The sequence below is a fragment of the Fukomys damarensis genome, unplaced genomic scaffold (genome assembly GCF_012274545.1).
Source record: "Fukomys damarensis isolate Sample0158 unplaced genomic scaffold, DMR_v1.0_HiC HiC_scaffold_15, whole genome shotgun sequence".
Lineage (NCBI taxonomy): Eukaryota > Metazoa > Chordata > Mammalia > Rodentia > Bathyergidae > Fukomys > Fukomys damarensis.
In genome coordinates this window covers 6,429,076-6,443,770 of record NW_022900927.1, presented here as the reverse complement: position 1 = coordinate 6,443,770, position 14,695 = coordinate 6,429,076, and the positions used below count along the sequence as shown (strand labels likewise).

General features: G+C 48.2%; 1 protein-coding gene across 4 annotated transcripts in view; it reads right to left on the bottom strand.

Annotated features, from left to right (window-relative positions):
• Vdr (vitamin D receptor) overlaps nt 1-14,695 on the bottom strand; it is a 48,957-nt gene that overhangs the window by 10,838 nt on the left and 23,424 nt on the right. For all 4 annotated transcript variants that reach the window (XM_010638332.1, XM_010638336.1, XM_010638333.2 and 1 more), the window contains 3 exons: nt 8,311-8,441; nt 1,513-1,697; nt 1,225-1,318 (listed from right to left, as the gene is read on the bottom strand). In XM_010638332.1, coding sequence (XP_010636634.1) covers nt 1,225-1,318; nt 1,513-1,697; nt 8,311-8,441 — 410 coding nt within the window. The remainder of the gene's footprint in view (nt 1-1,224; nt 1,319-1,512; nt 1,698-8,310; nt 8,442-14,695) is intronic.

Below are 14,695 nucleotides of genomic sequence, written 5' to 3'. Positions count from 1 at the left end.
TGACATGGAAATATGGAACAGTTTATTATTAAGAGAAAAAAAGCAAGTCACCGGACTACACAGCACAAATCCACTTTTGAATGTACATATGTTATAAAAAGATGAACTAATGTCATAGTGTTAATAGTAGGTTTTCTTTAGGCAGTAAGATTAAAGATTATATAATAAACTTACAGGTATTTTAAATTTGCTGTGATGAATGTGTAGTACCAATGTATACTTTCATTTTAATTATAAATTTTAACTTGTTTGAAATTTTAAGTAAAAATATGCTATACTGAATGTACCACTGGTGGGGTAAGCAATTAACCTATGAGACTTTAGTTGATCAATTAACCTATGGGATGATTATTTAAGAGGGAAGTAGAGAGCAATGTGTATCTTATACAAATTGACCCTCTCTGGTATAGATCTATCTGCCAGTTGGTGAAAAAAGCAGAATTTACACGTGGCAGGGTCCCTATAAGGTGAGAGAATCTGGCAGGTCTGTCAGTTGATCCAGCACTCAGTGCTTCCTGCCCGTGCCACCTTCCTCCTGTCACTTCCGGGTGGGAGACACATCTGCTCTCACTGCTATCTCCGTTCCGCTGGCCAGGTCCCCTGCTTCCTCTCTGGATCCAGGCACAGACTGGTCGCTGAGTCTAGAGGCACCATAACTGAGGGCTGTAGCTGCCGGGGAGGGGAGGAAGGGTTTCTACCCTGCTGTCAGGCAGGAGGATACCAGGGTTGGAAGAGAGATCGCAGGGGAAAGGATGATAGCAGAGGGAGGGTGAGGTAGGATGAAGAGGAAGATATGAAAGGTTCATAAGAAGAAAAGCACCATGTATCCCAGACTCTTAGGTGAGCTGGAGGAGGCAGGTCCTCCAGGGACATGGCAGTCCCCCAGGGTTGGGCAATGGACCTACACATTCTCCTTCCCACTCCAGACCACCTCCCAAAGTGTCCAGGGTCATGGAAAGGAAGCAGGTGCCCCCAGGCAGGGAGCCAGAGCCTGGCTTAGCAGGAGCTGGGCTTGGGAGGCTGGGCCTGCAGCACTGGCATCCCTGAGAGGCCTAGTCCCCAGCACAGCGTTGTGCAAGTCAGTCCCCTTCTGGCAGAGAGCGCTTTTCTGAGCAACACTGCCAGGCACAGGTTTATGCTCACGTCAGGGAGTTCCACTGGCAGGGCAGCCTGAGGGCAGTGGGGTGGTTCCCCTCACTCTGTGGTGGCAGGACCCCTGCTTACCTAGAGAGGCAGTGTAGAGATCTGAGCCAGATGAGGAAGAGTTCCTGGAGATGCTGAGTGGATGACAGCTCTCTCCATCGTCTCGGACTGGAGGCTGGGAGGAAAAGATAGGGTCTCAGAGGCCCCCATTCTTTCGGCCACCTTCCTGCCTTGGCCTTGACCTCTAAAGGGAGCGGCTTGGAGTAAGAGCAAATGAAGGGGAGGCTTCCCAGTGTCATAGGTCCCCAGCTCTCCGTCCCCACACTCCTGCTGCTCCCTGCTCACTCTCCTTGCCAGCAGGCTATGTACCCGGAACTGGGTGAAGTCGGCGTAGGTGGGGTCGTAGGTCTTGTGGTGGGCCTCTAGCAGGATGGTGATGATGTGCTGCTGCTCCTCGGACAGCTTGGGCCGCAGACTGTCCTTCAAGGCCTCCTCCTCCTTCCGCTTCAGGATCATCTCCCGCTTGCGCTGCACCTCTTCATCCGTCAGGATGACTGCAGGGGAGGGAGGGGAGTGGGAGAGCTGGCTGGCAGCGCCTCCAGGATACCTAACTCCAGTTTGACCAGACTATCATGGCAGGGGCTGGCTGTCTTGCCTTTGGGTCCCTAGGGGCCCTGCTACAGTGGGTGACTCCACACACATGTGGAGAAAAACTGCCTTTTGTTTGGTGCCTGTGAAAGGAAAAAAGAGGATTTGAGAGGCAGAGTGGTCTGACATTAGACTCTGTTTTCTCAAGGATGAGTTGTGGGGCCAGGTGTGGTGGTGAACACTTGTAATACTAGCCACTTAGGAGACTGAGGCAGGAGAATACCAAGTTTGAGCCTAGTCTGGTCAACTTAGTCTCAAGATAAAATAAAAAGGGATTGGGGATGTAGAACGCTTGCCTAGCATGTGCAAGACCCTCCTTTCAATCCCCAGTACTACAAAAACAAACAAACCAACAAATAAATAAATAAATTGTGGGACATAGGGCTAGCTGTTCAAACCTCTTTTTAAGTGTTCATTGTCTCATTAATAAAATGAGAAATTTGCATCATACCATCTCTTCTAAGGTACATTTCTTGTTTCTTCCTCTATAAAATATTTGTGCACATGTGTGTGCATGCATGTCTGTGTGTGAATGTCTGTGTGTGTGTGTGTGTGTGTGTGCATGTGTAAGGGGGGCACAATAACACCTCCTTCAAAGGACAGACTGTTATGAGAACTGGATGGTGCCCGGCAGAGCACAGATGCTCACTAAACCCTGGCTCCCTCCCTTCTCCGGGGCCTCACCTCGATCCATCATCCTGAAGGAGACATCAAGGTAAAGCAATAGTGAAAGGGAAACTGTCACTGTGGTGCTGCAGTGATGTCAATTTTCCCACATGGAACCCAGGTATCTCTGGCCAACACAGAAGACTTCGCCTCTTGGGTTAACCCAAATAACCCCTCCTCTGGCCTGTCCAGTCTTGAAATTTCAGCTCCCAGAAGCTTTGAGTCCTCTTGGAGTGCCTGAAGTCTGCCACCTATGGCTCTAATCTGGGATGCCCTCTCTAAGTTGCTAGCTGGTGTACAACTATGGGAAACCCTCTGCTACCTGTGCAAGGCTGTGCAGGGGCTTCTGCTCCGGAGTAGCTGCCTGGGAGGATGGGGTGGAGCAGAGATGCCTGGCATGGCAGCTGGGCAAACAGACCTCCTGGCCAGGGCTTGCAGAGCGCTGACAGCAGGAGTGGGCACTGGGGCCCTCAGCCTGTAGCTACTTGATCTGTGTTGGAGCTGCCAGGGTATCTGCCCACAGAACTGGGGCATTTCACAAGAGCAGGGAAAGGAACCAGAAGCCCAGAGTGGGTGAGTTCCAGGCTTCAACAAAAGTGGGTTGGCTCAGGCCCCTTGGTAGGATGAGGCCCAGAGAAGTTAGTAGCAGGGAAGAAGAGCCTACAGTATGTGTGTGTGTGTGTATATATGTGTGTGTGTGTGTTTCGGGGGATGGACAACCAAGCCACAGTACAGCAGGAAGGAGGAGCCTTGGTAAGGCACATACCAAGAGGAGGGCTAGGAGGAGGCCAAGCCACGGTGAATGACGAGCCTGCCCAAAGAGCTGCCATGCCTCCTCCCACAGAGGGTGTCTGCTCAGACCCTAAGAGGTCAAGCAGGGTGGAGAGAAAGGAGCAGGGTACATCTCAGGCAAAGAAAGGGGAGGAGGCCCTGACCTGGCAAAGCCCAGATTAGGCATCTGATCCTTTCTGCTCTTCTAAGGGTGGCCAGTCTCTTCCAGTGAGACCACGAGCATCTACAGGAACGTCGCTCAGCTAACTGGGCTCTGGTGTCCTCCTGTGTTCCATGATGTTGCTATTCTCCTACTTAGGAACTTTTGCTGACTCTGTACTGCTGACCACGTCCAAGCCGAAGTCAAGGCTGCACATGATTTGGCTTCTTCCTAATTTCCCAGTCTCATTCCCCACACTCTGGGCACAGCTTCTGCTCCAGTCTGGCTGGCACAGTTGGCCCGTGAGCGTGACCTGCTCCTATTCGCCACTGCCTTTCCACCTGTGCTGCATGCCTGAATGGCTGGGGCCCTTCTCCTCTGACGGCTGTGAGGCCCCATCCCTCCCTCAGCGCCCAGCCATCCCCTTCTGCCACACAGCCTTTCTCCACTGCCCAGATCTGCACTGAGCTCTCATTTCTTGTGCCTCACATGGTCTTTCCTGCACATAATGGCACCTAATCGCCTTTTATTCTTCAAGACTCATGGTTAGAACAGGTTTTAGTAAATGCTTACAAAGAGATCCTAAGAAGTTCAAGATCTCCTTCACTATACCATAGAATACTTAAGGGCAGGGGCCCTGACTTTTAATTCTTGTGTCTCCCCCACAGAGGCAGCCCAGGGGACTTTGTGGCCCGCACCTTTGCTGGGTATTCTGCATAGAGTGTTAAACACAGCAACACAGCTTGCACCCATTGTGCAAGCCATTTTCCTGGGTTCAGGGAAGGACAGTGAGGAGTACCCCAAGCCACCTGCACCCTGTAACACTGGGTATGACATACAACACGCCGGGCCACTGGGGAGCTGAGTGAAGCTTACTTCTTTTACTTAAATAATTGCAACCAAAATATTTGCAAGGCAGACTATCATATAATGCGACACCTGTAACATCCCATAACCTTTCCTCCATGACTTAGAGGCATCATTCTGAATAACCATTGAACTTTGCAGGACCAGATCATGAGTTCAGAGTCATAGCTTTGGAGTCCCTGTTCTGCTTGCCACTGTTTTCAGGCTGTGTCTCTCTGGAATGCTACAGATTATCTCTTATTATTGCCTGTCTCTACAAGTGTGCCTTCCTCTCCTTATGAGGGGCCTCTGATCTGTTAGGAGACAAAGATCCCGGTGACCAAGTTTGTTGCATTAAAAAGATAATAATAATGGATAATGTACAGTTTTAAAAAATGTACTGGACACACTTTCAAGTGCTTTTTTGGTACATTGACTCACATATATCTAGTCCTGGCAATAACCTTTTAAGATAGGGGCTGTTAATTCCACTTCACAGACAAGGAACTGAGGTCATGCTCAAAGTCACACAGCTAACAAATGGTAGCACTGGTATTCAGACCTCACAGTCTGGTTCTGGAGTCAGCGGCTGTAACCACAACTCCAAACTCGCTCTGATTAATCTAGTTGAGACTGTGCCTAGGACTCTGGCCCTCAGCCATGGGACCTGACACCCAGGGTGGTGCAGTCCATCAGAGGAGTAGGAGAATTTAATAAAGGAGCAAGGCTTGTCCATGATTCACTTTAAGAAGACAGAAGATTCACAGTTAAACTTACAACACTCTTCGTCCCAATCACTCCCCTGCAGCAGCAGTCCAGGTCCAGGGGGTGCGGGCGACTCTGGAGATGGAAACTGAAAGCCTCCCACAGGTTGCATTGTGTAGAGACTCAATAAGCCCCAAGCTTCATGAATATACAAATGCTGCTGTGATTTATGAAATAATGTGGGTAAAAAGGGGTTAATCTCAGAGGAAATTTTTTATTATTTTCACAAATAACTGATAAAATATCATGTAAGAAAGACACATGTTTTGAAGTGAAGAGTCACTGACAGAATGAGCTAAGCAGATTTATTGTTTTGTACTTTGAGTGCTGAGGATTGAAGCCAGTACCAAAGTATCCTAGCCCTTTTTATTTTTTATTTTGAGACAGAGTCTCACTAAGTTACTACATTACCCAGGCTGGCCTCAAACTTTCGATCTTCCTGCCCCAGCCTCCCAAGTCACTGGGATTGCAGGCACATGTAACCCTTTGCCCCCAGCAAGAGCTAAGAGTTTGACGGGCTCCCAGCTGAATGGAGCATGTAAACTTTGGTACAGTATCTGATGACCATGAAAGCAGTCCACTGCTCAGCAGCTTCCCTGACTTCTTTCTAAGCTCCTTGTTGGGTAGGAAATGGCTTTGCCCAAGTTATTCCTACTCAAGAAATATTCCCTGTCTAATGAAGTCTAGAATCAAGTTGGGAAGGGAAGATCTATAGAGATGAATAATTTAAAAACATTTCAAGATGCCAGTGGTGATCTAAGGACAGCAAGGAAGAGGGCATAACATTTTTCCCATATGAACGACACAGATAATATAAGGTTTGGGATAATCTCACTGATCTCTAGACCAGTGACGACCTAGAGATAGAAGAAGCACAGTGGGGAGCTGATTTTCATTCATTCCACATGTATTTATTGATCACCTTCTGGGTGTCAGGTGTTAACACTGGAGAGAAAAGACGTGTGTAAACACATTAAAGTAACCTCATAGGCGATTCTGTGCAGGATGGATATCATATAAGCAAGATGGAATCACTCAACCACGAAATGTCTTGATTCAAACAAAGAGTCTTTGTAGGGACAAAGTCTCTTTAATTTATCCCTTACGGCCCCAGGCAGTGCCTGAAAAGGTACAGTGAAGTGAGTCTGACCCACAGGGGTCATTCTGGGGTAGAGCCCACGAGTCTGGCCTCAGAAGCAGAAATGCCTATGTTACACAGAACACTGGCGTTTTATTAGCTCCAAGACCTTATGCTTTAATTCCTTCCAGCTTTCTTAGCTTTAAAAAAAGGAGTTATTTATAGATTTAGGGAATTTTGTAAGAATTTTGTAATTCTTAAATTTTGTAAGAATTTAGGAAGTAAATGCATGGGCTTGACACGGTATCTGGCACATAGCATGTGGTCAACAAATACTGCTCACCCACTTTCCCTTCCTCTCCCTGAACCCTGGGTTTTTAGATCCCTTCCTGTGGTTTTACAAATGTTGAGACACTTGATCCTTTCAGGGGAGGCTAGGCCTTGGGGACAAGGGCCAGCACCAGGGATCAGTGAGCAGCCCTCCCAGGCCCAACACACAGGCTGGGCTAACCCAGGCAGGGCCTTCATCTTTTCTGGGACAACCAGCCTTCAGGGTGGTAGAAAGGAGTGGCCTCTTGCTGGCCCCACAGTTTATTCTAATTGGAGCTCTGGACCCAGAGAGGCCAGTCCATCCACAGCTCAGCACAGCTCCCTGCACTGAGGTCATGAGAGCCAGGTGGGAAGGGGATTCTATGGGTGTAGGATCAGTCTGAGGCATCGTGCTGATCTGGGGGTGGGGTTGACTTCTGGACAGATAGTCCCACCATGTGGTGTGGTATTCCCCTCACTATGGATATCTTGCTCCTCACGGGGACCTAGAGGGGCCTAAGAGGGGGACATGAGTTGTATTCTAGTCTCAGGTTGGCCACCAAATTGCTCTCTGGCCACAGTTCTGATGTTTTCCTTTTCTGGGCCTCAGATGATTTCTGTTTGTCCTCTTTCTGGTTAATAGGACACCTCCCCGCCCCCACCCCCAGAGACAGAGGCCAGAAACATCTGGGGCATCAACAAAGGTGGCCCTAACTCAACACTTACTGACCCACATGGGGAGCCTTTGCCATTCTTGGATGGGTGAAGCCTTAGAGGTACAGGTACCCACCCAGCATATCCCACAGAGCAGGCCCCCTGAGAATGTGTGCATAGCTCACAGGGTACCCAGATTTTGGGCCTCCATACTCCCACTCTCTCCAGCATAAACACAGGGGTTGGGATGGGCAGGGCCTGGGTGGAATTAATCAGCATGCCTAGGCCTGCACACTCCAGTGGGAGTGGGAACTCCTCCCAGGGCTGCCAATGCCGGTTGGGGAGCCGGAATCAGGAGTGAGGAGCCTTGGTCAAGACCAGGAGGAGACCCAAGATGAGGACCCTGACTCTGCCTCTGTTCCCAGCAGTAGTAAATTTATTTCCATTAAGGAAGAAATTTCCCATCCCCTAAACCCTTTCCTATGACTTTCCCCCTCTTCCTGACATATCTTTCTGACATCTGTCCTCACCCTACTTTTCCTAACACAGCCCCATAGCAAGGAAGGCATTCAGATGCACACTGCTGGGCAAAGATGAATGTGCAGAGGGCTCCTTCTGCAGACCTGACCCAGACCCCTTGCTCCTACCCATGGAGGGCTGGTGAGCCCCTTCCAGTGCCTGCTGCAATCAGTGGTTACTCTGGTCACCAAATAACTGTACTGGAGCTCAGATGCAAAGTCCAGAGTTTGTCTTTAGTGGTGGGTCAGAACATCCCTGTAAATCTGCTACCACTCCTCTTCTCCAAGCAGGACAAGCCTCAGAACCCAAGTCTTGTCCTACGCCCTTGGTGATTCCTTTCACAGGGTCTTTCCCCCTAGTTTCCCTGGGCACCAGTCCTCAGATCACTGGAGTCTTGAGTATCACCCTTTCCTCCAGGAAAGACCTCCCAGGGAACAAATAGTGAGGTATGACAATGCTGGAGGAAAGAGTCACAAGGGCCGGGGCCATCCTGTCCCCCCTTTGCTTAGGCCTCACTCTGAGGGGTCTTTCTGAGTCTCTGAGGCACAAATACAAGTCCTAGCCAGAACCCAGCAGTTCCGCAGCCTCGCCCCTGGCTGCGGTCCTGCTCCCACCCAAGCTCCTGGTGTGGGATGTGCACAGCCACAGAGCAGAGGACACCTCTCTGGTGAGATTTGTGTGGCGGTGGCCAAAGCCTTCCAGGGACCCCAGTCCAGCCCAGCCTCTGCTGGGCCCCTCCCTGGTCACTCACACTCCTTCATCATGCCGATTTCCACACAGCGCTTGAGCCGGCAGGCCTGGCAGTGGCGCCTGTTGTCTTTGGTGATGCGACAATCCCCGTTGAAGGGACAAGTGAACAGTGCCTTCCGCTTCATGCTCCGCCTGCCGAGAGAACACACACCCTGCACTGGGTCACTGACTTACAGGCACCTTCAGCCCTGGCTATGAATAGGTCCCCGATCTCTATTTCTACCCCAGAGGATATGGGACCCATCCCAGCCCCTGGGCTGCTTGGAATGACCCCCAGCACCCTGCCCTGGGCTGTGTGCACCAACCAGACCCTCCTTTTTCCTTTAGAGCCTACTTGGCTCCCATCATTGCTTTTACTCCCTTTTACAGTCCTCTGTTCCCCTCCCTTTTTTAAAAATTACACAGGAAATGCACAAGTGAATTTTCTTAGTAAAACTTTACAAAATACTGAAATCTGTAGAGCAGCCCTCATAATGGTTTTTAATTAGAGGCAAGCATGCTAGTCTCAGCTTTCTGTGCTCCAGAGTCCAGAGACGTGTGACTGGAATCCCTGTGATTCAAGGATAGGCATGTGCACAGGTAAAGAGAGAAGGGAAAAAATGCTCACAGCCCAAACCATTTCTCTGGATGTCTAGAAAGAGAAAAGGCCAGGTGAGCAGGTGGGAGTCCTTGGCTTTCTGCCAAGGTGACTATAAACTGCAAGCACTGCACTAATAAAAAAGATAAAAGTATAAAGAAGAGTGTTTTAGGTAGGAAGAACCCCCACAAGCTGTCCCATTCTAACACTCTGTGCGTATACATAAGTGTGTGTACAGTGCACAATTGCACTCCCTTGCATGCACATGTACATTTGAGAGCTCATTTTCCTAATTGCTCATTCTCTTCCACTGTTCTGTGGACTTTGGAATGCTGCATAACAGATGGATCCTTTCTAGTTTCTCACCATCCCCTTCTAGAAGCTCCTGGTACTCCTCTCAGCCCCACCAAGGGTACGCCCCACTTTTCTCCTTAGGGAAGGTAGCAAGAGCTAGCTGGGAAAAACAACAGCCTAAGATTGCGGCAGCATCCCTTGCAGCAAGAGTGGCAGCATCTTCCAAGGGGCTACTGAGTGGAGCTGCTCAAGCCTCAGGGGCAAAGGCCTAGCCCACAGCTTCTCTTTCCAGAGAAGAGTGAGTGATGGCATCCTAGCTAGTTGCTGGATGGATGCTAGCTATGATCCTTCGTAAAAAATCACTCACTGCTTGAGATCAGTGGGACACACATGAGGTCTAGGAAAACAGTTGACAAGCTCAGATGGGGACCAGAGACTAGAGTGAGGCTCTGTATAGCCACAGGCAGTCAGAGACTTACACTCACAGTGACCTCATGGGATGCTCAGTGTGAGCCCTTTGTCTAACAGATGGGACTGCGTAATTTAAGGAACTTATCAATCAGGCTGTCTAGCAAGAAGTGAAGGGCTTCAAATCTGGAAGCCTTGGGGTCCCAGGCTCAGCTTTCACCTTACTGGATAGCTTTCAACCCTGGAACCTCAGGGAAGTTGAGGCTCTTGGCAAATAGTCTCGGGCAGCTCAAAGCCAAGAGGGACCCAGTGCCAGGGCAAGAAGCCACTGCTAGTTTTGGATCTTGGCTCTGGTACCTTTCTGTGATAACCCTCCTTACTCAAGGGGCCAGCAGCAGACCTGGGATGTGGGGAGGTAGAGCAGTGCCAGACCATTGGAGCAAGTCCATCCCAGCCTGGAGAGAGACTGAAGGAAGCAAGAAGCCTTTCGCTTTCACCCCTGTAACTCTGCTGCAGGGTTGTCCTTGTTGGAGGGACAGCAAAATATGAAAGCACCCAGGAACTGTTAGGGTTACCCCGGAGAGATGCTGTCACTATTTCAGGCCAATCTATGTATCCCAGGATGAAAGCTGTGTACGCTGATGCTTTTTCCTCCTTCTCTGTGGTTCTCAAGGCTTCACCTACTACCACAGCTCTCTACACCTACTCAAGACCAGAAGTTTCTAATTCAGAGCAAACTCTCATCCCCCACTGCTTTTTTTTTATAACCAGGCGTCTTGCCCACATCTGAGGGGCTGTTCTATCCTCAGACCCACCCACTGTCCTGTCTGGCTCTGACTCTTCCTGTGAAGTGTCCAGGCCATGGCACCAAGAGGAACACAGCCAGGGACACTAGCCAAACCTTCAGCCAGTCCCTTCTGGGGCCTAGAGTGTCCTGAGATTCCAGGAGGGGGACTGTGGCCTTCGGGGACCCACCCATCTTTCCTTGGGATTTAGGGGCCCTGCCTCTCATCCTCACGGGAGGGGGAAAGCCCTACAACCACAGGTGGTCAGGAAAAATATTTTAGTGCTTCGCTGTCTTTTATTTGTTTTTGAAATCTTTCTCATGTTTTAAATCTGAAGCTCAATTTTAGGCTTCCACACACCAAATGTTGCAAAGAGCCACTCAGTACAACCTTCCCCGAGAGCAGGAACGGAGCCTACTGAGGCTGGGAGGCAGAAGACTAGAAATGCAGAGGTGGGTTAAAAGAAAACATGTGGGGGAAACACCCCAGTTTTGTGCTTCCGGTTTACGAGTTGTACTATGAAAGCCCAAGAGTACCACAAAGGAGAAGGGAAGGGAGAGGAGGAAAATGAGACAGAGAAAGAAGAGAAGAATAGGGAGGCTGGAGCTTTTTCTGGAGCCCAGCACTTGAGCTGACAGCGGGGACTGGAACAGAGGAAGATCACAGCCTGTGCCCTTGGCCTCTGCATGCATCGTCCATCAGGCCCCTGACTCTACTACATGTCTTCACATTATTGGAGCAATACTGAAGCATCCTATACATTTATGGAGCTTTATTATATTTTCAAATACAGCAAGTGGTTCTTCTTTACTACTCTCAAAACAGTAACAGAGCAAAAGAGCTGGCGGTCGGGCGGACGGAGATTGGATGTCCTGCTCTGGAGTGGGGTCAGTGTTCGGGGCATGGAAAGTTCATTCACTGGCTCCAACAGCCAGTCCTGTGTTCTTCCTAGGACCAGACCCAGCTCCCTGGACTGGCCTTCCAGGTGTTTGTGGCGCAGTAAGAATGTTTGCTGGGCTGCAAAGAGGTCCTATTGCCTTTGGGCCAACGTATTCCCTGATCTGCTGCCTTCTGAGGGTGCTTCCACACATGTGGCTGTTACCTATCTCTGCCCTCAAGGAGTCAGGGCAGCCAGACCGCTCAGCTGTGGCTCAGTGTTTTGTCCTGAAGATCCACACCCTACCCCACTTTCCTCCCAGTTCTAATTGCCTATGAGCTGGTTTGGTTTTGAGAAACAAGAGCTTTGGAATTCCACACGAGAACAAGGTCTCAGCGGCTCTCTGGGATCTCAACCCTGTCATCCTCCAGATGGTTGGCAATTATACCCCAGCTCAGGAAAGGGGACAGAGGTGGGGCAACCAGCTAAATATAAACACAGTTTCTAGAAAGCCAGGGGTGAGAGAGGACATTGATGAGTCTCATGCCAGAGACCAGTTCATCAAAACATGAGAGACAAGATGCTTACAAAAGCATCAAGTGCCATGGGCTGGGGCCTCAGAGATGGGGCAGGAAGGTCCCTCCTCAAGTGGGTGGCCACTGCCAGCAGTGTGGGGTCAAGTGTTTCCTGTGGGCTCTGTCTGTAACTGAATGTCACTGAGACCTCAGTGGAAGCGGGTACAAAGAGAAATTATTATTTGGCATATATTGGAGAAAGATTGTTTCCATTGCTTTTAAATAAACTTTGGGAGTAGGCATGCCTATTTTACAAGCTGTACAAAAAGGTACAGGAAAGTTAAATAACTTGCTTAAAGTCCCTCCCACAGTTAATCGGTGTAAAAGCTGGGACTATAACCAAGATCTGTTTGACTCCAAAGATTCTGCTCTTTTTAATACTAAGGTCTTCATAAGAATCTGCTCTCTCTTAATCAGAACTAGAAGCCTCCCTAAAGCCAGGAGCAGGAAGCAAAGGCTGTCTGAGGGCTCCTCCTTTGTCTGAGGGCAAAGAAGTCATGGATACAGCAGTCCAGACATGGATGGTTTAGAAGAGTGGAGTAACTTCTAAAGCTCCACTGGCCCTCTATTGTCTAAGCATGGAGCATATCCCCAGAAAATGCTGAGAGTGATTTCATGTGAACAAGCCTAGATTAGAGAGCTAAATTCCTAAAGAAATAAAACAACAAACAAAAGGAAATATAAGACATTCATCTTTATGCAACTGTCTTTCTGTTAACTCCTGTGATTTTCCCTTTCCCAATAAACGTGCTGGCCTCCTTTCCGCAAGCTTTCACACAGGGCTAGACCATCCATAGAGAACCACACTAACCCTCTTTCCTCCACAGCCTTCAGCATCTAGGGAGGGAAACCAGCTAACCTGGACAAAGTTATCTCCTGCAGCTTGTGTCCATGGAATGCCCTGTGCAGCTCTCCTCTCCTCTTTTCTATTGACTCAACTGTCTTTTAGCACACTGAGTTTTAGCTCCCCAGGCATCTGTTCCATTTCTCTGCTTCTTTTCACATCAAAATTCTTAGAAGAGCTACAGATATCAGTTGGCTGATCTTCCAGAGAGCCAAAACATTCCTCATGTTCCTGGGTCCTCACCAGTCTGCCTTTCTCCCCCTGTACTCTACAAGGCCCATAATTAACAAGGTCCCTGAGGACCTTGGCAACTAGCAAAAACCCCACATTTCTGTTTATTATCTTGAAGCTTGCACCACATACCTTCACAATGTCATAATTAAGAAGGCATGGACAAAGAAGAAGAAAATAGAGAGACCAACAATAAACTGTTGCTCAACAATAAACTGTCTCTCAGATTTCACCATGAAACTTTGATTTATTTTTTTTTAATTTTTGAAGAACTGGGGATTGAGAACTGGGGAATTGCCACCAACCTATATCCCTGGCCCTTTTCATTTTTTAATTTGGAGACAGGATCTCACGAAGTCACTAAGTTGCCCAGACTGGCCTTCCAGCTGCAGGTTCTCAGAGTGCTAGGACTATAAGCATTCCCTTTCCATTTATATTGAAACTTAGATAAACCTTTCCATGACCAGAGATTCAATCATCTATCAACCTACCTACCTACCTACCTATCTGATTTTTTAGTAGACCCGCCCCAATTCCTTGGCCCTTAATTATACTCTGGTTAACATATAGCCAAGAAGGTCAGACCATCTACAAGCCTACTTGTATAGATCTTTTATTCACACTGAAAATATCATTTTTCTTTGACCATGTCTATGTGCTCCAGGTCAGCAGGAAGTTGATATAACAAGAAATAGCTTGTATAAGGAATTGACCAGCAACGGCCTCCAGTTCCTGAATATACGTCAAGAGAACTGAGCTCCAACCTTCCAACATTCGTATTCACCCTCTGGTTTGATTACAAGTCTCGGACTTGCCAGTATGCCATCACTAGCCCTTGAAGCACTTTAGTTTGACTATCTTAGGAGCCAAACCAAACATTAAATGGACAGTCTACAGAGCTTGGAAAGCAGTCAGTGACACCGCACTAAAGCAATACTCTCTCCTGAGAGTGCTCATGATGGAGTTGAGGGTTAAGGGCAAGGACCTGGGTGTACTCATCTCTAGGTTCGCTTCACACAGAGAAGACACCAACCACTTCTTGGGATCAGAATTGCACAAACAAACAAATATAATTGGCAACAAAATTCTTAAGCAACTATTTGTACTGGGACAAAATGGAAAACTTATAAATAAGATTTGGATGAAACAAAAGAGGAGTAATGGGGGTGGGGAACAGAGAAGAGGAGAAATAATACAGATACAGTCAGTCTTGTAATTCACAGTAGTTATGATCTGTAAAGTCATCGCTTACACTAGATTAGTGAACATACTCCTGCAGAAAATATGGGGTCAGGTTCCTGTGAGCCTCTGGTGACAACATCTTTGTCAACTGATGAATGTATAACCTTGGTGTATACGCCTTTTCTTCTAAAGAAAACTTATTTAATACATATGCAATGTATTTTGTTGATTTATTAATAGTGAACCAACAGCCAATAGATCATGTCTGAATGAAGCTTCTTGAATACATGTGCTTCTCCGTAAGGTACAGCATGGGTTTCTCGTGCTGAAGAACACTAGACAGCATGTTGGCACTATGCTTGGGAACCATTTTCAATAGCGAAATCACCAATAAAAATCACAAAAATACAAAAAAATGTAGCCCTACGTAGATTGTTGAAAGGGTGTCTGTTTTATTAAGTGTGAGAGCTGAAACAGAAGGTGACACAATCACCTTGTGCAACTTCTCCTGGTGCCACCTCTGTTGGAGACGTGGTCATCAGAAGACTTAAGCTCTTCATGGCTTTTTACCCATGTTTGTAAAATGACCACAGAAGTGCTACAAGTACTGATG